The sequence below is a fragment of the Dromiciops gliroides genome, chromosome 2 (genome assembly GCF_019393635.1).
Source record: "Dromiciops gliroides isolate mDroGli1 chromosome 2, mDroGli1.pri, whole genome shotgun sequence".
In the NCBI taxonomy this organism is placed as follows: Eukaryota; Metazoa; Chordata; class Mammalia; order Microbiotheria; family Microbiotheriidae; genus Dromiciops; species Dromiciops gliroides.
Genome location: NC_057862.1, coordinates 434175902 through 434199544, shown reverse-complemented (window position 1 = coordinate 434199544; position 23643 = coordinate 434175902). Strand labels below are relative to the sequence as shown.

General features: G+C 38.1%; 1 protein-coding gene across 2 annotated transcripts in view; it reads right to left on the bottom strand.

Annotated features, from left to right (window-relative positions):
* The window catches only part of RABL6 (RAB, member RAS oncogene family like 6), a 90403-nt gene that overhangs the window by 36990 nt on the left and 29770 nt on the right, over positions 1 to 23643 (bottom strand). For both annotated transcript variants that reach the window (XM_043983631.1, XM_043983633.1), the window contains 3 exons: positions 21450 to 21541; positions 7840 to 7980; positions 3582 to 3687 (listed from right to left, as the gene is read on the bottom strand). In XM_043983631.1, coding sequence (XP_043839566.1) covers positions 3582 to 3687; positions 7840 to 7980; positions 21450 to 21541 — 339 coding nt within the window. The remainder of the gene's footprint in view (positions 1 to 3581; positions 3688 to 7839; positions 7981 to 21449; positions 21542 to 23643) is intronic.

Sequence of the window (23643 nt, the reverse complement as noted above, 5' to 3'; positions counted from 1 at the left end):
TGAGATAAAATCTGACTGAATTATGATTTTATAATTGGGTACGTTTTATTCAAAAGAAATAGGAAAGGCAAAAGAGGATAGAGTAGCATTATATATTATGAAGATATAATCATAATCATTTGATGAAATTCAGAAACAAGGGTGAGGATATATAATGGAGAATATTTGATGAAGAAAAAGAAGGGAGAAACAGATGTGACTTTGTTATTGGAGTATATTATAAACTATCTGGACAGAAAAAAGGAATACATGAGTTTGGTAAACAAAAGTATGATGTAGTGATGAGGACTTTATTATATAGGCATCATCTGCTGGAGCACTCCCTCTTTCCAAGACAGAGCTATTAATTATTGACCTACTTTAGTGATGATATCATACCTCAAAAAGTTGAGGAACCAACAAGGGGAAATTCTATTTAGGATCTAATTTTCACCAACAGGGAGAAACTTGCTGCTATGGTGGAAATGACGGCATCCTTGAGGGGGAAATGACTAATTTCATCCTAGTTTTTGTAATAAAGGAGAAATCTGGGGAGTCCAACATGTACAATAGTTTTTGGAAAGCAGATTTCAAAGGGTTTAGAAAAAAGGCAGAATCTCATGGACTAAAATGCTTCATGGGAAGTCAGCTCGATGGGAAATGCTCAAGAATGTAATTTTTTTTTTTTAATGCAATTGAGGTTGTGACTTGTCCCAGGGTCATACAGCTAGTAAGTGTCAAGTGTCTGAGGCTGTACTTGAACTCAGGTCCTCCTGACTCCAGGGCCAGTGCTCTATCTACTATACCCCCTAGCTGCCCCCAAGAATGTAATTCTTAAGACATAAAAGGAAATAATTCCAATGAGGAAGAAGAATGGGATTTGTCTGAAGAGATTGATGTGGCGGCACACACATTTTATTTTTTTTATTTTTTAATTTTTTTTGCGGGGCAATAGGGGTTAAGTGACTTGCCCAGGGTCACACAGCTAGTAAGTGTCAAGTGTCTGAGGCCAGATTTGAACTCAGGAACTCCTGAATTCAGGGCCGGTGCTTTATCCACTGCGCCACCTAGCTGCCCCTGGTGGTACACACATTAACAAATTCATGTTTAAGAAGAAAAATGTGTAGGAACTGGAAGTAAAGGTAACAGAAGATGAATACAAGAGTGTGGCATCATACCATAAAAATGGTACCAGTTATGCTAATGCTCAGAATGTGCTGAGGCTGGTAAGGGAAATTAAGTACAATAAAAAGTTTTGGGCTTTTTTGTTTGTTTGTTTTAAACTATATTAGGAGAAAAATAAGATCAAAGAAGGTGAGGAGCTTTGCTTGGGGTGAATGATAATCACCGACAACATAGAGGAGTCAGAGCTCAACTCTTGTTTTAGTTTTATTTTCTCTCCAAAGGAGAATGACCTTTACACTGGAAATGAGAGGAAAAAAATGACTAACAGAATTTATGACTCCAATAATTAATAAAGTCTGGACTCTGTTGCCTCCCCTTTTTTGACGATTGGGACATCTGGCATTCTTCCATCTTGTACCTCTCTTGTTTTCCCTGATATTTCAGAAATCACTGATAGTGGCTCAGCAATTAGATCTGCCTGTTTTTCCAGGTTTGGAGGATATACTTTATCCAAGTTAGGTTACTTGAATTCGTCAAGGGTAGTTTCTTACAGTTTCTTTACTTACCTCTTTCCTGAAATTCTTCAAGCAGAAGTTGGACTCTCATTTGTTGGGCATATTATTGCAGGGATTCTTTTTTGTGTATAGGTTGGATTGGATGGTCACTAAGGTATCTGAAATTCAGTGATTCTTTTTCTGGATTCTTGTCAACCATTTCTTGTCCCCTATTTTGTGGGTGTTTCCTAAGGTCCATAGTAGAATATTCTCCTCTCTCTTTTCACTCTCTGAGATCTCATCAGTTTCCAAGAGTTCATTTATTTACAGATAGTCCCAAATTTCTTTCCTTATGAATATTTCTAACTGTACATAATTAATCTTTTTATCCTCCATTATAAACCCAAACCTCTGTATATGTTGTATTTTTTTTTTGAAGACTACAAAAATTCTTGGAGGGACTATTTTTTTTTCACTTTTGCTTTTGTGTCCTCAATTCCTTGAACACAGTAGACACATAATAAATGCTTGTTGAATTTAAAATTCCTAAATCCTTAGCGAAGAAAAATATGAACTAGGGAACAAAATATTTTATTAAAATCTAACTCGGTCACAAAAGCCAGCAGAGTCAAGATGGCTGAGAAAAGGCAGGAAGATGCCTAAGATCTCTCCAATTCCCCTTGAAACAACTTTAAATCATGCCTCAAATGAATTTTGGAGTGACAGAACCCACAAAAGGATGGTTGGGGTAAAACAATTTTCCAGGCCAAGATAACTTAAAAGGACTTCAGGAAAGGCCTGTCTCATGAGTAGTGTTCAAACATGGCAGTGGGAGGCCCTAGCTCCAGCACAGATCAGCAACCAGGGCACCACAGTACCAACTCAGCAGGTCAGTGGCACAGTGGGCCCGCTGAGGGAAGGTCCAAAGGCCCTGGTGCAGCAGGTACAACCAGGCTGGGTGACCGTGGTGCAGCCAGTGAGCCCCCAGCCCTGGAGGTCCCAGGGCAAAGAGCCAGTGGCCAGCCCCCTGGCACCAGATGTATGAAGCTTGGGACATTGTCCCCTGACACCAGGAGTAGGGATCAACTTTAAAAGTCATAAAATAGGGGCAGCTAGGTGGCACAGTGGATAAAGCATCGGCCCTGAATTCAGGAGTACCTGAGTTCAAATCTGGCCTCAGACACTTGACACTTACTAGCTGTGTGACCCTGGGCAAGTCACTTAACCCCCATTGCCCCGCAAAACAAAACAAAACAAAATCATGTTAAAAGTCATAAAATAGGCTGGAAGATAAGCAAACAAAAAAGAAAGCTACTAAGACAGAAGATCAAAACACAATCTCAGAAGAGGACAACAATGTCAAAATGCTTACATGCAAAGCCTCAAAGAGAAATACAAATTTGTCTCAGGCTCAAAAAATCCTCCTGGAAGAGCTCAAAAAAGATTTTAAAAATCAAATAAGAGAGGTAGAGGAAAAATTGGGAAATGAAATTAGAGTTATGCAAGAGAATCATGAAAAATAAGTCAACCATTTGGTAAAATAAGTACTTAAATGGAAGATGATGTATGAAAATCCACTGAAGAAAACAACTCCTTAAAAAGTAGAACTGACCAAATGGAAAAAAAAAAGGTACAGAAGCTCACTGAAGAAAATCATTCCTTAAAAATCAGAATTGAGCAAGTGGAAGCTAATAATTCTATGAGACATCAAGAATCAAACAAAATCAAAAGAATGAAAAACTAGAAGAAAATGTAAAATTCCTCACCAGAAAAACAACTGACCTGGAAAATAGATCCAGGAGAGATAATTTAAGAATTATTGGACTCCCTGAAAGCCATGATTAAAAAAAAAAAAAAGAGCCTGGAAAGCACCTTTTAAGAAATTATCAAGGAAAACTACCCTTACATCAGTCACAAAAGCTATTTTCTTCTCTTTTGTCTCTTGATTGTTCAGTTTCACTCCTTTCCCCAAAAGAAACTTACCTGCAGCTGTAAGAATGGAATATTGAAGAATTTATGCAGGTACTTTAAGCCAAAGCTGTTCTTCATGGAAGATTCAGCATATCGAAAGTAAGAGGAACCTGGGGGTCTGTTAAAAAACAAACAAAAAACCAAGAAAAAAGATAACGCGAAAGAAGTTACAAAATTACCCAAAGGAAACGAAATAGAAAAAAGGATAGTTCCTGAATATGGAATGTCTTATTCTGGGCAAACCTCTTCACCTAAGATGACTACCCTTGGCTTGGAGGTGATATTCAGTTCTAAGGGAAGCTCATGGTTGAATTTATATTCTTAAACAAAAGAAAATAGACAACAAAAAAGTGAGACTTAAGCTCTTCTTAGAAAGCTAGAAAAAGGTTGACAGAGTTGTTCTTAGATGTGGAGGTCTGACTGCTGCCCCAGAAATTAATGGATTACTGAACAAAACCTCATAACATTAACTTTTTCCCCAATTAAAATGGATTAACTGGGGTTTAAGCTATTAAGCATTACAAAATAACTGCTTCATATAAGGATCATGTACACATGACCTAGGTGTGCAGTCTAAGCTCAATTACAGATTGATGGAGACCATAGCATTAGCTAGGAGATTTACAAATTCAAAAGAACAAGCAAACTATGTGTGACAATACTTCATGACTTCACATGACAACATTTCAAGAATATTTAATTTAATCAGTAAGGGTATTTTATTAATGCCAACATTACAATTTGGTATATGGATCTTCACTAGCTGCATTTGTCAAAAAAATTTTATCTTCTGGTGCCAAGCCTATGGTGAACTTCTACTAACTTGGTTTGTTAATCCTGAATAAAAGGCATGCAAATCCATTGCTGAAGGCATTGTCAAAGCCTTTGTATCTTGAAAGGGCCTGCCAGCATGTGCACTTTGTTGGCTCAGCCTTTAAGAATCCAATGTTACATCTATAACATAACAAGTTGGTAGAGTAGTAATATGCTGTGTTAAAATTACTTTTTTAGTGGAGACATACATATGAGGTGTATGGGATCACATCCATGCATGGGAAACTGTAATTTGGGAACACAAATAGAGAAAAATATGCAAAGAATAAGGCTTTAAATTGATGTTTATATCTTAGATCTGGCAGATCTGTAGATCTTTAACTACAGAATCTTAGAAGCAGAAGAAATTTCAGAGGCCATCGAACACAACCAATACCTGAACAAGAATCAGATACACCTAACAATAGTTACCCATCCTTTTCTTGAAGATCTCCAGTGGGGAAATCCTATTACCTGAAGCACAGGGACTGAGGCAGTCCATTCCAATTTTTTTTTCCTTTTTTTTTTTTTCAGGACAATGGGGGTTAAGTGACTTGCCCAGGGTCACACAGCTAGTAAGTGTCAAGTGTCTGAGGCTGGATTTGAACTCAGGTACTCCTGAATCCAGGGCCGGTGCTTTATCCACTGCGCCACCTAGCCGCCCCCCATTCCAATTTTAGATGGCTCTGTTAGGAAGTTTTTCCTTACATCAAACCTCAATTTCTCTCTTTGCAATTTCCACCTATTGCTCCTAGTTCTGCCTCATAGGGTTAAACAGACCAAATTCTTCTTCAGATTTAACACCTTCAATTCCACCAACAAATCCTCACATGACATGAACTGAATGAAGCCATCTTCATTCATCATCTTGTATACCTTTGTCTGGATACTCTCCAGCTTATCAATCAAATGTCTTTTCTAAAATGTAGTGCACAGAACTGAACATAATATTCTTCCTATGCGGTCTGAAGAATAGTGCATAACATCACCTCTCTGGCCTTGAACTCTATGCCTTTCTTAATGGAGTCTAACACTGCATGAGTATTCTTGGCTGATTACCTTTTCCTTCTGGATCCTATCAATTATCTAAATTTTCGTTACATTGCTTTTTCTTGGTACTTCTACCTGTCTAACTGCTCCTTCTTAGTTTCCTTTGCTGGATCTTCATCCACACTAACAAAGGCTCTATTGTGTGTCCTCTTCTTTTTTTTTCCTCACTTGGTGATCTTATCAGCTCTGATGAGTTAAACTATCATCTCTATGCAGATGATTCCCTAATCTACACATCTAGCCCTAGTCTCTTTCCTGAGCTCCAGTTTGGAATCAGCAACATCTTGAACTCAAGTCTAAAATTCAACTCATTAACTTTTTCTACAAACCCTCCCCTCTTTCCATCTAATTAATGTCTAACCTAGTCAAGGAGGTTGGTAATCTTGGTGTCATCCCTGATTCCTCACTCTTAACCCATAATCTGTTGCCAAATCTTTGACTACCATTTTCATTTCTACTTTCACATCTCTTGTACATAGCCTCTTCTCTTCTCTTCCAAAGCCACTACTTCAGGCCCTCATCAGCTGTTACTTAGGCTATTGCAATCTCTTTCTAATTTGTCTCCATACTTTCCAATCATCCTCCACTTGGCTGTTGAAATGACTGAAGTGTAGGTCTGACCATATCACCCTGGAAGTGCAGGAAGGAGCCAAGTTGTAAAAAGCTTAAAATGCTCCTTCCTACACTTCCAATTTTCTCATATTTTCCTCCCTCCGTGCACTTCTACAATGCAGTTACACTGGCTTACTTGCTATTTCTCACACTAACATATCAAACAGGTGTCACTATGCCTTTGCATTGATGTCTCCCATGCCTTGAATGCTCTTCTTCCTCATTTCAATCTCTTAGAAACCCTGGCTTCCTTCAAGACTCAGATAAAATTCAATCTTCTGCAAAAGACCTTCTCCAGTGTTCTCAGCAGCTACAGTCTTCTTTAAAGTTACTTTCCATTTCCTCTGTATGTATCTTTGTAAAAATCTATTTAAGGATGTTATCTCTCTCATTAGAATGAAAGCTCCTCGAAGTCAAGGACTGTTTCTCTCTTTCTTTGTATTCCCAGTGCTCAGCACAGTTCTTGGTACATAGTAAGAGCTTAATAAATAAATGCATGTTGACTGACTGCCACATTACACTCTTGACTTATATTAAGCTTGCTATTTGCTAAAAACCTATAGATCTTTCTCTGAAGAATTGTTGTAGAGCCATACCTCCATCTTAAATTTGTAAGGTTGAATTTTTGAAGCCAAGTATAAAATTGTACATTTATTCCTATTAAACTTCATCTTGATAGATTCAATGTTTTAGTTTGTGATATTTTGAATCCTTACTGTCATCCAATGTATTAGTTATCCCTCCTAGTTTTGTGTCACCTGCAAATTGATAATCATACCACGTATGCTTTTATGTTAACTGGCACTTAAATGGAGATTTCATTCCAAAATGACACTGAACAATTCATTAGTGACTAGTCTTTGGATATGGCCATTCAATAAACTCTGAACCCATCTATCTATTATTATGATTGCCACATCTCTATCCTTTCCACAACAACAGCATTAGAGGTGTCATCAGATGTTTCACTAAAATCTAATTACAGCATTTCCCTGATCTACCAGTCTACTAAACCTGAAATAAGAACATAAAAAAAAAAAAAGAATAAGGTTGAGCTACTATGGCTTATTTTTCATGAACTGTGATCCCTTGTTCTAATATGGGATATGGTCCTTAGTGTATGAGAAGAGGTGACCATATCAATATTAAAGAGGGGCCATTGCTGAGATCACAGTTTATTTTCATTTATGTGCTGAAAATTCTACATGTACATTCCAGCAGCATTTCATAACTTAAGTGCCTGCTATACACAAGGAAAAATGTTAGGTGCTGCGGATAAAAAGACAAAAATAAAACAGTTCCTGCCCTCAATAATTTATGGGGTGGGGGGAGAATATAACAAAAATGGGAGCTCCTAGAGGGCAGGAACTATGTCTTACACTTTTTCATCAGTCCCTTCCTCCCCCCTACTTCTCATATGGCACAATGCCCTGTAAAGTACAGGTACTCAATAAGTGTTTGATTATTTAGGCATCTTGACCATAGGGACACTTTTGTCTTTGTCTCTGTATCCCTGGCATCTTACACATAGAAGGTGCTTAACAAATATTTAACTGAATGGACTGTTATCATTTATTCGGATGAAGAGGTTTTCATCCAATAATAATGTGCACTTTGAAACACAATTATTTTGTTCAATTCAAAAAAACATTTGTTATGTGCTTCCTATGTGCAGGGCACAGTACTAATGCTGGGGACACAAAGATGAGAACTGGGACAGTACCTGACTGTCCAGGTAAAGCAGAACAAAGACGAAAGTGATTATAGAAAACAAGCACTGCCTGACACCACCTACCTGTTGAGGTTATCAATAAACTCCCGCACATCATCTGGCAGGATGACTCGGTGTTCCCCCATGTCTCTGTAGTTCCCCAGCACACACACGGGGACATGGGTCGGCACTTTGGGAAGTTCCCGAAGTATGTAGTTGAAGGTCCTTGATCATACAGGACAGGTAAAGTTATTCCAGTTTTAGCACATTGCAGTAGATTCATTTTTTGACCCTTCTAAAAATGCTTTGCCCAAAAATCAAGTAGAGATCTTCCTGATTAAACTATGTTGAAGCCCAAATGCTTATTCTTCCTCCATTCTAATTAATAGCTAGCTAGCATTTATGTAGCACTTTAAGGTTTGCAAAGTGCTTTACAAATTTTATCTTCTCAACAATCCTAAGAGGTAGGTACTACTTGTTATTCCATTTTACAGAGTAAGAAAATGAGGCATACAGAAGTTAAATGAGTTGCTCAGGGTCCTACAATGAGGAAGTGCCTGAGGAAGTATTTGAGGTCCTCCTGACTTCAGGTCTAGCACCCTGCATCATCTAGCTTATTACTTTAAATCTGGTAACTAGTTTTGGAAATTTAAGCAACACAAGCTATTTTTAAAAACAGCACAAAGAACTTCAACATTTTGGATTGGTTGGGGGAGCACATATATAAATTAGTACAAAATTTTAATAATATGTCAAAAAAAATAAGTTTTGCTACCAAAAGTGTCCACATATTTATTCATTAAAACACTTATTAAGTCCTTACTATGTGTCAGGCATTGTGCTATGTGCTAAGGATACAAGATAAATGAAACTGCTTTAACATCACAGATGAAGTACCTCTGTGAGGTTATATAAACATAATTATTATATAAAATATCATGCTAATGTCCTTTTAAAAGTTTGTTTTTTAAATATCTGATATCTTGTTAATATAAATTTTTGCGTGAATTTCCTTCACACATATTTTGAAGTAAATTTCAGCCTCTCAGTCAAATAATCAGATTCTGAATACAGCTCAAATTAATGAAGTATTAATATTCCTATTGCTAAGAACAAATTTTGCTTAACTAAGGGCCTAAATCTGACCTTTAATTTGAGTGGTAAATCATAGAGAATAGAAAAGCCAGACACTTTAAAATCAGTAAGGTAAAAGAATTTCTAGCAATATATTGGAAAACATTTTGAAAGCCCACTAAAAATTTATGTCAGCAACACTGATTCACTCAAATGGAATAATCAGATACTGATCTATCTTAAAGCCAAGGGACTCTCCTATATAAGCTTTGCTATATTCCAAATAGTTTAAAGAAATGCGGTAATTCAGTGACTTTCCATTGTCACCTTTTCTAAGTATTTGAAACTAAAAGGATCCAATGGATTATTTCTATCAACCAACTATGCCCTTTGAGTACTACTGAACAGGCAACAGTTGTTAGCTGAAGATAACAGTCTATCACAAATCATACAATCTAAGACTGTCCTAGGCCAGATGGAAATAAACCAAATGGATAATTAATGGAAAAGCTTTACTCTGTCTTTATATGTTGATACATTTAAGTTTGGGAGCTCTCTGCATAATTAGTAGCTGCTGCTGTTTTTCACACGGGATGCTCTTTTCCCATATATTTGTATCCTGCTGAGTTACTTGCTTAAAATAAGTTCCTACAGAAGTAAGCTGCATATGTTAATTACCAACTGAATAAAATTCCCCCCTTTAATCCATTTAAATTGGGTTAGATTTTAAGAATTCTATGATTTCTTGCCCTTGTATTAACTTATTAATTTTTTGATAGAACTATGATCATATTGATGCAGGTAAACCCTCCATTGGTTTAGATCACAACCCATGCGCAATTCATCTTAGGATAATGTTTTTCCGCGTCCTCTTGTAAAATTTCCACAGGGCTTCCACTTAATATAATGGAATTGCTTTGGTACCAATGAAGTATATAGGCCATTCCTCATTTTCTACATGACCAGTTCACTTCCCTTTCTAGCCAAACATTTCTCTTATAATCTTTTGTTTTGTTTTGTTTTTTTAGTGAGGCAATTGGGGTTAAGTGACTTGCCCAGGGTCACACAGCTAGTAAGTGTTAAGTGTCTGAGGCCGAATTTGAACTCAGGTACTCCTGACTCCAGGGCTGGTGCTCTATCCACTGTGCCACCTAGCTGCCCCTCTCATAATCTTTTATGCTGCTTCTCCTGCATAATCCTTTATTGGTAATATTGAACAGTCTACTTAGTCCTATCATTCATCTCTTTATTGCCCTTTGGGTGAACTGTAACTTGAATTCTTTGGGAGAATTATGGCACTCCATGCTTTGAACCACCAAAGGAATAGGGACAGGGATAGGGTCTGGATTTTTTATTTCATCAGTATAGGGAACTCTGGGGTAAGAAATTCTTTCTACCAATGTAGGTTGGCACATTCTCTGCAACTCAAAGTCTTAAGAGAGTTGCCTGGAAATAAAGAGAGATTAAGTGATTTGTCTAGAGTCACAAAACCTTTATGTGTTTCAGGCAGGACTTGAACTCAGGTCTTCCTGGTTCTGAGATCAGCTCTCTATACACCATGATAAGCTATCTCTTAATAGAACACTATTAGTATTAAAAATATGAGTTTGTTTTAAGAAGCAGCTTGGGATCATTAAAAATATTGTATAATTTCCTAAGTGTAATATAACTTGTTCTTTTCTTCTTGTCCAAGTTACTATCCAGCATTGTCCAAGATAGATGTACCAATGAACTAGCTTTATAACTGTTCATCCAACTGTAATATCATAGTCTGGACAAAAGGCATTCTTCATATATAACTTTATTCCTGTGTGAATAGTTAGGCCAAACTCTTTGAGTGATTGTGAATTTCATTTAACAGGTTCTGTAATACTCTGGGGCTGTATGCAATTAGCAGAATCACCTGAAAACAGAAGCATATGAAAGACCTTACCATTTAGAGGGAAACCCTCTTCGATCTAAACTCTGTGTTGGACATCCTTCAAGATAAATGCAAACACCTTTGGTGAGCATGTCTCCATATTTTATTCCCATTCTGACATTAATGATCAAAGGGTTAAAGTTTCCTTGACTATGAAATGAGGATAATAATAGCATTCACTTCATAGGGTTGTTGTAAGAATGAGATTAAAATTTGGAAAGCGCCAAGACAGAGTAGGTACTTAAATGCTTGTTCCCACCCCTCTCTCCCTTTGTTTCATCTTTCATGGGAGGGATCATGTGTGATTTTGATATAAGCAAAGGAAACACAAGCTTTCTGGAAGTTAGTGTTTTAAGGCTGTATTTTGCTCCATGAACTCAAATTTTATAAAGAATCAACAAATGGGATTTAAAAAAAGATATTCTTTGCATTTTAGTCAATTACATAACAGTAAATATGTGGCCTAGTGTAGCATATTGTTTGAAAAAGCCTGTTGGTTCCCTTCTCTCTCTCTCTCTCTCTCACACACACACACACACACACACACACACACACACACACACACTCACACACACACACACTCTTTTTGCAAGGAAATCCTTAATACCTGTGTAGCCCATTCTCATAAAGTATGTGGGTCAACAGACTTTCACTCAGTCCTTTATGAACCTTTTCACCTTTTTGAGGCAGTAATACTGTTCCCTTCTCCCCTCACCCCAAATATTTGTTATTATCCTCTTTTTCCAAATATCTTGATATTTGATAATTCCATTTCTGAAAGCATTCAAAATTGTGCTGAGGGTTTACTTCCTCTTGGGTTCAAGACATCGGTTTGCTGGCAGGACCTCAAGTGGGTGATTAGGAAGGCTAGGATTTCCATGCTATAAGGAATCTGATCGCAATCTTTCTCTCTGTTTACTATCTTATATCTTTTAATAAACCCTTAAAGCCTAAACTCTTGGTGAATCTATCAGTGATTTTAGCCAGTTTACCCCCAAAACTGGGGGGGACAGATGAGAACCCACATTTAGAATTTTAAAATACACAACTTCAAGAAGCTTAAATACTACTGGTGAGGAATGTACAAAAATGAGTAAATGAAAATATACACAAAGTAAATACGAAGTGATTGGGAGAGGGAGAGAGAGCACTGATATCTAGAGGTGAGCAATTGGGAAACATTTCATGTATTAAGAGGCATTTTAAGCCTAATCTTACAGGGAGCTAGGAATTCTAAGAGGCTGAAGAAGGGCAGCATTTCCAGCATAAGGGGCAATCTGAGCAAAGGGAGAGGTAGCAGATAGAATGTTGTATATAGGAAACCACAAGTAGGCCAGCAGGCTGCTACATAAAGTATGAGAGTGAAGTAATGTGAAATCAGTCTAGAAAGAGATTGGAGCCAGACTGTAAAGGATTTTTAATGCCGAACAGAGGAACTTGCATTTCTTCCTAGCAGTGATAGGGAATTACTGAAACTTCATGACTAGGGGAATAACAAAGTCAGACCTGTGCTTTAGAAATATCTATTTGAGGGGCAGCTAGGTGGCGCAGTGGATAGAGCACCAGCCCTGGAGTCAGGAGGACCCGAGTTCAAATCCGGCCTCAGACACTTAACACTTACTAGCTGTGTGACCCTAGGCAAGTCACTTAACCCCAATTGCCTCACCAAAAAACAAAAACAAAAACAACAAAAAAAGAAATATCTATTTGGTGGCTATATAGAGAATGGACTAGAGAGGAGAAAGATTGAAAACAGGGAACAATCAGGAAGCGATGACAACAGTATATGTTTCTAAATCTAAGGTGATACAGAACTTGAACTAGAGGTAGTAGCTGTCTGTCATTTGTCCTTCATTCTGCTAAGGGCTAAAATTCTAGCTATTCTGTCTAAAATCTCTAATGAGTGGTCGCCAATAAATTATAAGCTTTAGCAAGAGTTAGACTTTTAAGCATTTATTAAGGAGAATAAGAATTTGGTAAAGAGAGAGAAAGGCCTACATTCATCTATCTATTAAAGGGAGAGGACATTTCTAGCTCCGCTCTCCACCAGAGTCCAAAGGAAAGAGCCCCAGTCAGAGCACCAGGTTCCTCCTTCTTCCTCCCACTAGCAAACGTCACTTCCTGACGCCAAAGAAAAGACGCATGTTCTTGCCCTCAAAGACCTTCCTTTCATGGCGGAACTTTTCTACAGTAAGTCTCCAGCAGGTGGCTCATTCCAATCGTTACAATTCTCAAAGAGGACCATGACACTGGGGTGATGTCATGACTTGCAGTGAATTGGATTTAAGTCAGTGAGAGCTGTGCAAGGTCACCAGCCTCACTCTCTCCTCCAGAGCCATCTGGGTACAGTGGCAAGACATATATCAAGACAACTGGAGATGGCCCTGGATGTTTAAGGCAATTGGTGTTAAGTAACTTGCCCAGGATCACACAGCTTGTAAGTGTCTGAGGTGAGATTTTAACTCAGGTCCTCCGGACACCAAGGCCAGTGTTCTATCCACTGTTCCACCTAACAGGAAAGAAGGGGACAGAGGTAAGAGAGTGTGTGGAACTAGAATCAAAAGAACCTGAAAACTGATGAGTGGGAGATGAGGAAGAGTAAAGAATGGAAGATGATGCCACAGTTGGAACTTGGGTAACTGGAAAGGTAATGGCATGCTTTACAGCAACAGTTAACTTAGGAAAAAGGGTGGGTGGTTTAAGTGGGAGGTAATAACATCTATTTGAAGACTGGACACAAAGATCTGAGTGTCATAAACAGAAATAGCTAAACTAATGGGAGCTGATATGATTATCCAAAAGGAAGAGATAAGGGCCTGGGATAATGCCCTGCGGGAGCTCTCACACAAAGCATCAATAGGGATGAGAATGGGACACAGATGATAATAAAGCCAAGAAGACAGAGAAGAAACTATCAGACAGGTAGGAGACAGCAAAGAGAGAACAGTCATGCAAGTCAAGGGAGAAAGTATTTAGAAAGGGGCAAGCATGGCCAACACAGGCATAAAGGTCAAGAATGATGAGATCTGAGAAAAGGCCAACATATATAGCAATTAAGAGTTAGATAAACTTTAGAAAGAAGTTTCAGTCAATTGTCGAGTCAAAAATCAGACTGCAAGGGGATGAGAGCTAGAGGGTAAGTAGAAAGCACAAATGTAGATAACTTTTTCTGGGAGTCTGGCTATTAAGGGGAGAAGAGATACAGGGGAACTGGTTCGATTATTCTGGAAAGCAATTTGGAACCATGCCCAAATAATTTAGTGTAGACCCTTTAACTCATCAATATTGCTACCAGGTCTATCTTCCAAAGAGATCAGAGAAAAAAGAAAAACATCCATTCATACAAAAATATTTGTTTGCTGTAGCAAAGAGCTGGGGACAAAGAAGATGGCCATCAACTGGGGAATGGCTGAATTATAGATTATAATGAATTATGGAATAGTATTCAGCCATAAAAAAATGATGAAAAGGATGGTTTCAGAGACACCTAGCAAGATTTACATAAAATGTATATAGTAACAACAATGTTGTAAAGAAAAATGACTTGGAAAGACTTAAGAATTATTACTAATTCAATGACCAATGTCAACAGAGGACTAACGATGAAGTATGCTACCTATCTCCTGACAGAGGGGTGATGGACCTAATGTGCAAAATTATTTTTTTTCCTCTTTTTTGGGGGGGGCGGGGCGGTGGGTGGTGAGGCAATTGGGGTTAAGTGACTTGCCCAAGGTTACACAGCTAGTAAGTGTCAAGTATCTGAGGCCAGATTTGAACTGAAGTCCTCCTGACTCCAGGGCCCATGCTCTATCCACTGTGCCACCTAGCTGCGCATTGACATGGCAAATGTGTGTAGATTTGTTTCATTTTACTATACTTATTTGTTACAAGGATTCCCCCCGCCCTTTTACTGAAGATGGGGATTTTGGGGAAAAGAGCAAAGCTAGTGATAATATTACCAAAAAATAAATAAAAGAGGGTCAACTGAAGCATTAAAAATGCACAGAAAAGAATAAAAAATAATGTTCAGATGGAAACACAGACAAACAAGTCTTCTTCAAAAGTAACATGGGTTTTTTTTGTTTGTTTTTGGGTGGGGCTTAGGGGGGTTAAGTGACTTGCCCAGGGTCACACAGCTAGTAAGTGTCAAGTGTTTGAGGCCTGATTTGAACTCAGGTACTCTAGAATCCACTGCGCCACCTAGCTGCCCCAAAAGTAACATGTTGTTATACCATATTCCAATAATAATCACAAGAGAAGCAGATCATATATACTTCATAGCTATAGGTTTAATTACTTTTTTTTGTTTTGTTTTGAGGGGCAATGAGGGTTAAGCGACTTGTCCAGGGCCACACAGCTAGTGTCAAGTGTCTGAGATTTGAACTCAGGTCCTTCTAAATCCAGGGTGGGTGCTTTATCCATAGGAGATGTATTCTTTTTTTTGTTTTTGTTTTTGGTGAGGCAATTGGGGTTAAGTGACTTGCCCAGGGTCACACAGCTAGTAAGTTTTAAGTGTCTGAGGCCAGATTTGAACTCAGGTACTCCTGACTCCAGGGCTGGTGCTCTATCCACTATGCCACCTAGCTGCCCCCAGGAGATGTATTCTTGTTTTTGTTTGTTTGTTTGTTTGGTTTTTGCAGGGCTATAGGGATTAAGTGACTTGCCTAGGGTCACACAGCTAGTAAGTGTCAAGTGTCTGAGGCCAAATTTGAACTCAGGTACTCCTGAATCCAAGGCTGGTGCTTTATCCACTGCGCCACCTAGCTGTCCCCAGGAGATGTATTCTTAACCAAATAAGGGATTTATTCTTTATTCAATTCTCAAAGATAAAATAGATAATTTTGATTACATGAAACTGAAAATCTTTTGCACAGACAAAATCAATACAACCTAGGATAAGAAAAACTGCTGAAGATGAGAAAATCTCTAACACATTTATCACAAAAAAGAATTGCAGGGGCAGCAAAAAAAAAAAAAAAAGAACTGCAAAGTATGAACCACAGTATGAAAGAATGATCCAAATCACTAATAAGAAAAGAAATGCAAATCAAAACAACCCTAAGGGTTCACCACCCCACACCTTGCAAATTAGCAAAGAACAAAAAAATGGAAATATTCAGTGTTGGAGGGGTTGTTGTAAGATAGGCACATTCATATATTGTTGACAGAGCTGTGTACTGGTACAAACATTTTGGAAAGCAATTTGGAATTCTACAAAGAAAAGAAAACGTTCATAATCTTTGATCCAAAGATTCCATTATTGGCCTATACCTCAATGAAGCTAGTGATAAGAAAAAAGTCTTTATCTATACCAAAATATTTATAGCAGCAGCACTGTTTGCAATAGCAAAGAAGGGGAAACAAAGTATATACCCATCAATTAGGGAATGGCTAAATAAACTGTTGTTCATGAAATGTAATGGAATATTACTGTGCTTTAAGAAACATGACTGATGAATATGGAGAAGCATGGAAAGATCTACATGAATTAATACATAGTGAAGTAAGGTGAACCAAGAAAACAACAAACACAATCACTACAAAAATGTAAATGGAAAGAACCACCAAAAAACACTCAAAAGTGAGTGTTGCAAAATTATAAAGTAGAAGCATGGCTCAAGAGAAATGAGAACACACTCTCAAATCAGCCCTTCACAGAGGTGGAAGGTCCACAGGTCTTGCATTTTATATGTGTTTTTACACTTTTTCAATGTATTGTTTGGGTGTGCTGATCCCCCCCCCCCAATCTTATGCCTTTTTTTTGGGGGGGCTTTAAAAACATCGTTTGTTTTATGGAATGGCTCTTTGGGAGGGAGAACAGGAAGGTAGAGGAAGGATACTGGGGAAAACTATGATGTAAAAAAAATCAATTAAAAACAAGCAACATGTTGAATTTATACACACACATAAATAAAAGTGAACTATATGAAATGGAGATACATCATTTCACATGTAATCCTCTTTTTCTGTTTTATTTTGTATGGACCCCCCCCCCCTTTTCATTAGATTCAGAACAAACTTTTTTTTTCAAGAGAGATATAGGACATCAGATTGAAAAGTGAGTAGAGTTAAGTGAAGTTTTTTTTAAGAACAGGGGTAAGTATAGCAGGTTTGTAGGCACCAGGGAAGGAATAGAAGATACAGACTAAAGATTAGAGAAGAAATGAGTGAAGAAGGGTATCTGTCTAGAGGAGATAGGAGCAAAGGCAAAAGTGGGGAGCCTGGCCCTGGCAGAAACGACTGACTTTCTAAAACTAGAGCAAAATCAGTCAAACTTTTATCAAGTGCCTACTATGTGCCAGGCACTGTACTAAGCTCTAGAGATAAGAGAAAATATCAGTCCCTTCCCTTGAGGAGGTCATAATCCAATGGGGGAGACAACAGGCAAAAAACTATGTATAAACAAGCTATATACAAGATAAATTGGAAATAATCAACAGAGTGAATGCATTAGAACTGAAAGAGATTGGGAAAAGCTTCGTATCAAACATAGGATTTAAGCTGGGCCTTGAAATAGGGCAGGGAAACCAAGAGGCAGATATGAGGAAGGAGAACTTGCCAGGTGTGAGGGACAGCCAGAGAAAATTCCCAGTTGAGAGATAAGAGTATCTTATGCAAGGAACAGCAAGGAGGCCAATGCCATTGTCCTGATGAGTATATGGTGGGATATAATGTATAAGAATGCAAAGGTTGGGGGAAGGAGAAGAACTAGATGGTCAAGAGCTTTGAATGCCAAAAAGAAGATTTTTGCATTTGATCCTGAAGATGACAAGAAATCTCTGGAATTTATTGAGTAGGGGAATGCACTGGAGGAGGGAGAGACTCATGGCAGGCAGACCAAGTAGCAGGCTACGGTAATAGTTCAGACATTAGATAATGAGGGCTCATATCAGTATGGTGACAGAGTCAGAGGAGAGAAAGAGACATATAGGAGAGAAGTTATGAAAGTAGAAATGACAGGACTTGAGCAAAACTAGTGTGTGTGTGTGTGTGTGTGTGTGTAGGGGGGTTGTTGGTGGTATGAGAGTGAAGAGTCAAGGATAATATCTTGAATGCAAGCTCAGGTGACCATGAGAAAGGTGGTATCCTCAATAGTAATAGAACAGTTAAGAAGAAGGAAAGTTTTCCAGAAAAGACAATGAGTTCAATTTTGGACACCTTAAGTGTAAGACTTCTGTAGGACATCCAGTTTGAGATGTCTAATAGAGTAGTCGGAGATGTGAGACTGGTAGGACTAGATAAGCAGAGATGAGGGTCATCTGCATGGAGATGACAATTGAATCCTTGGGGGCTGATGAAATCACCAAGTGAAATACTATAGAGGGCGAAGAGAAGAGGTCCCAGGACAGAGCCCTGAGGGACACCCATGGTTAGCACGTATGACTTAGATGAAGATGCAGCAAAGGAACCTGAAAATGAGTGGTTATATAGGTAAGAGAAACAGGAGAGAGTAGTGTCCCAAAAACCTAGAGAAAAGAGTACTGAGAAGAGGATGGCTGATAGTGCCAAAGGCTGCAGAGAGGTAAAAAAGAATGAGAACAGAGAAAAGTCCCCTGGATTTGGCAATTAAGAGGTCACTGGTAACTTTGAGTGGTAGCAGGGAAAGGGAGTTTTCACCTAGACAGCTTTGAATTATGAATCACATGGACTGTGAGAAGGGAACAAGAGAATCTGTTAGTCACATGGCAGTAGATTGTTACAACCATTAAAATAGTAAGGGGAGCTGTTCTCCAGGCCCAGGATAGGAAGATGATTTGTTTTACTTCCCACAGAGTATGGGAGAGCAAGGACAAAGATTCTGTACCTGGGCCAGTCTGAGTAGACAGGAAGCCTAGTGTCTGGGTCCTTACTAATTATGAGGCAGCTGATTTATTTACTTTCCTCTAGCAGGACTATTGTTCATAATTTTTTACCATCTTCCTCTGTAGGATTTTACAAATGAGTTTAAAATCTGGACTAGTATTGCCCTTAGTTGTTATCTTTCTGTTTTGCAAGGAGATCAGATGTTTGCTGACTCAGGCAATTTTTAGGCTTTTTTGGACCCTTCACTCTGGCAAATACTTTATATTAAACTTCCACAGGAAATGGTGATAGGTCTATCTATGTATGTTCTTTTATTTGTTTCCTATTTTTCTCCACATTGCTTAAATAGGTCATACTGGAGCTGTTTTAATCGAATTCCCATCTTTTATTTTTATTCTTTCTTTTGGTTAAGTATTGACTTTGGTATTTGCTCTAAGAAGTTGACTTGTCATACAAACGAGATCAACTGTTAAGGTCTAACCAATTAAAAAAATTTTTTTTGTAATGTTATTTGGTATTCGCCATGTCTAATACCTACAGGTTCTCTTTTCATGGTAGTATAACATACAGGATTCTGTGTAATCTACAAACCTTTGGATTAAAATTTTTTTTTTCCTAAGCCACATTTTCTTCTGTTTGTTTTTATAGGGCAATGAGGGTTAAGTGACTTGCCCAGAATCACACAGCTAGCAAGTGTCAAGTGTCTAAGGTCGGATTTGAACTCAGGTCCTCCTGAATCCAAGGGCCAGTGCTTTATCTACTGCACCACCTAGCTGCCCCTGCCACATTTTTTCAATTTGCTTTTTTGGCCACCCATCCCTATCTCCACCTTCACATTCAAGTTACCAGATGCATCTCAAGAAATGATATTTCTTGTTCTCTTTGGACAGTGAGTGCCCTCTGGTTTTATTTAGAGCAATACTGTCAAAATTTTTATAATTCAGTTCTTCCAATAATGTTAAATAAGGTATTTATAGCTAGTCTAAAAATTATATCAATCTTAGCATTTCTGCTCTTTTTTCTACCAATGACCACACAAACAGAAAGGGGCCACATAGAACTAGAGACCACTTTGAAATTTTCTTTTTTTCTTTAAATTACAAAAGTATTTTATTATTTTCTAGTTATATGTAGAGATAGTTTTCAACATCTGTCTCTATAAGATTTCCAGTTTCAAATCTCTTTCCCTTCCTCCCCTCCCTTCCCCCTCCCCAAGACAGCAAGCAATCTGATCTAGGCTATATACAGAAGGATTTTTTTTTTGGTGGGGCAATGAGGGCTAAGTGACTCACCCAGGGTCACACAGCTAGGAAATGTAAGTGTCTGAGGCTGGATTTGAACTCAGGTCCTTCTGAATTCAGGGCTGGTGCTTTATCCACTGTGCCACCTAGCTGCCCCTCAAAAGTGTGTTTGCTCTGTTTTGTTTTTGCAAGGCGATGAGGATTAAGTGACTTGCCCAGGGTCACACAGCTAGTATCAAGTGTCTGAGGCCAGATTTGAACTCAGGTCCTCCTGAATCCAGGGTCAGTGCTTTATCCACTGTGCCACCTAGCTGCCTGAAATTTTCTTTGTTCCTTAGTTTCACTGGCCAAAGAATTCATTATATTGTTGTTAGTGTCTAATGATAAACCTTTCCATATTTGACAAGGCTAGTCCTCACAAAACGGTCTGTCTTCAGGACTGTAACTGCCTTTCCAGGATGGTAGAACCTTTCAGGCAGTGGGTTATAGTGGCATAGCCTTCAAGAATCCTAGGTCATCTTTAAGGCAAAGGGATCCAGATGTGGAGGCAAAAAGAAAGAGGCACTGCATATTCCCACTTTTGAAATGAGTATATGTATTTTAGAAACTGGATTCCACGGCATTCCATTCTAAGCAAAAAATCATGCAAGTACTCCTTATCCTTGTTTTTTAAAAACTCTTCTCATCCATGTCCTTGGTATTGGGCTGAAAAAGCTAACAAACAGTATTTGAAGGCTAGACAATGATAAAGTTATATGTCATAGTCAAAATGCAGACAAATCCTCTTGTAAGACTACTGCAAATTGTCATAGTATAAAAGCTTGTAAAGGGGAAGAACGCTGCTTTGTTAAATAAGCCTCTCCATAGTAATGTGTACTTTGTTTCTAAATAAAGCTTCTATAACCTGTCTTGAAGTGTGGAAGCTATGGTATAAAGTACTGCAACATCTAGGTCAAATGACCAACAAGTTCTGTATTCCTTATATAAGAGCTGATCTATGGTGTTTATCAATCACTAGAAGCCATACTCAAAAGGTTATACAAACGCTAGTAAAAGGGAATCACAATAAACTTCCAAGGTACTGGTGAAGTATTAAAGAGGATAAAGGTATCATTGTTTATGTAAGCAGATGAGTATCAAAAACTGATACTTCAAAACAGACATTAAGATGTACAAATGGTCAAGTCTGAATAAAGAAGATGTTTGGTACCTGGCTATCCTCCAGATTGTGGCATTGGTGAACTTAAGAGATGAGTAAATGTACATTAACCAAAGACTGACCTAACACAGCTAACCTAGATCTTGTTCACTCTTTACCCAACCAACCTGTGACTATAAACCCTGTTTGTTCTTTTTTAGACACTGATATCAATTTTACATAAAGAATATGAAATTCCAATTTAACTTCAAGTACTTTCTAGGCATTGGTTCTCAGCCAGGAAATATATACATTAGTAATAACATCTTCCCAAAACATGCAGAGCCCAATGCAATAATCTGAGTCATTAAGGGATCTTGTTTTAGCCACTTTATCAGATGAATAAGGAGGCTGCCATGTTAAGTTACTTGATAAACAGTGAATATGCAGTCATACTGACTTTTCTAAAATAAGTGAGAGCCTGTTAATTTAGAGAACCACCTTACTTCTTCCTTACCATTGCTTTGTGATATCGAACATCATGACTACCCCATTACAGTTCTTATATACATCCAGGAACTCAGCATCCAGAGCCATCTCTGATTCTGCCTAGGAAGAGAAAGGAACAGAAATCATAAATTATTTCATTCCCCCAAAGGCATTTGTAGACATTTTTTGAAATTCAAAAAAACTTTAAAAAAAAAAATTTTTTTTTGTCAGGGCAATGAGGGTTAAGTGACTTGCCCAAGGTCACATAACTAGTGTCAAGTATCAAGTGTCTGAGGCTGGATTTGAACTCAGGTCCTCCTAAATCCAGGGCCAGTGTTTTATCCACTGCGCTACCTAGCTGCCCCTGAAAAAACTTTAAAGATTAAGTAGGTAGGCATCTTTGACTGAGAGAATAAAAATATTTTGTCATTTATACTAATTATCAACAATATTCAGCCTTCAGGGTTTAGAAGGTTAGATACTGTCATTATATCAACAAATTAGTATCCAGAAGCAAGGAAAAAAAGTCCTTAAGTAGGCAGCCATTCTGGGGCAGGATATTTCTTCTGGTTTAGTTCATAACATGTTTCCAGAGAAATTTTACAGGGCACAATTAGCAAAATGTTATAACCCTTCCTAGCTCCTCTCCTATTTTGTGCCATATTTGCTGTTTCTGTGAAACTCTAAGGTACCTGGCCATGGTGCTCCTAGGAAAGAATAAATTACTCACTTCAGCCCTCTGACAAAAGACTCATGTATTCCTAAGGATGTCCTCCCTCCTATTCAATCGGGATAGAATTTCACTCTAAAGTTATCTGCAGACATGCAAGCGGGACTGCTGAAGTCCAATAACACTGTGCATCATAGCTAGGGTGCAGAACTCTATTAAATACTAGCCATTTTAAATTTCCTTGATAGTGTAGCCTAGCACTGGATTGAGATTCAGAAGATATACATGTTCTCTAATTCTGGCTTTGTCACTATCTCAACCTGTGATCTAGACAAGCCATTAAACTCCTCTGTTAAAGAGTTCTGTTCTTTGCCTATAAAATGTATATGATAATACCTGCTTTGCCTAACTTCCAAGGATATTATGAGAGCAAAAATGACCAAAATAGAAATTAAAGCACAATGAAACACTTAAAAAGTTAAAAGCAGCAAGTTATTCTATTCAATACTTCAAAAGATTTATCATCTCAAATAGTGTGGTTATTACTCTATTAATGAAGATTACAATCTCACTCCCTCCAAACAACCCTACATGAGTTTCCATGAACTGCTATGGGGAAAAAAATCATTTTATGGCTAAATTTCTAGTGAGGATCTCCTAGAAACCTGGTTAATCTGATCCTCAAATAAAAGATACACAGTTCATCTCAAGGCTTATATACTCAAAGCTTTCTAGCTTAGTAGGATCTGCTAGAACTTACAGTCCCACTGGGATGGACACCAAAAACTTAAGTTCACCTCCATTACACGATGAGGCATTATTATTGGAGGAATATTATCTTAGTTATTGGAAACTGGGCCCTATATAAGATTTTTTTGTTTGTTTGTTTTGTTTTGTTTGCGGGGCAATGGGGGTTAAGTGAGTTGCCCAGGGTCACACAGCTAGTAAGTGTCAAGCGTCTGAGGCCAGATTTGAACTCAGGTACTCCTGAGTCTAGGTCCGGTGCTTTACCACTGTGCCACCTAGCTGCCCCCCCATATAAGATTTTACACCTGATTTTTAGGTAACAATAAAGATACTGCAGGTATCTTACTGGTAAGCATCTGAAACAAAGCTCATATTTCTGAAGTCAGATCTTGAATTTCAGAATCTCATAAGCTATAGCCTAACATGTTGCCATGTAAATGAAAATCACCCAGAATCTGTGAAGCACTGGTACATCTCTGATATAAAGAAGGATCTATGCATGTTCACTGTGAATACAGGATATCTTTTGATTATGTCAATTCATCTTCAGAGTTTGTGCTAGAGTACAAAAAGTATCTCAGAGTCTGAAGAATGGATTTATCTTCAAATCAACTTTTTCACTATGAAATCTGCTTAGGAGCTATGATTTTTGTGAAGGGCACTTCAAGAGTGATTAACTAATTTAAAACACTACTCAGGTAGCTCAAATATAGGTGGTCATTCCTGGGTATAAGAAAAGGTAACATATACTTCACTAACATGTGTTAGATAGTTCAGATGATATTTGGCATAACCAGACAATAGA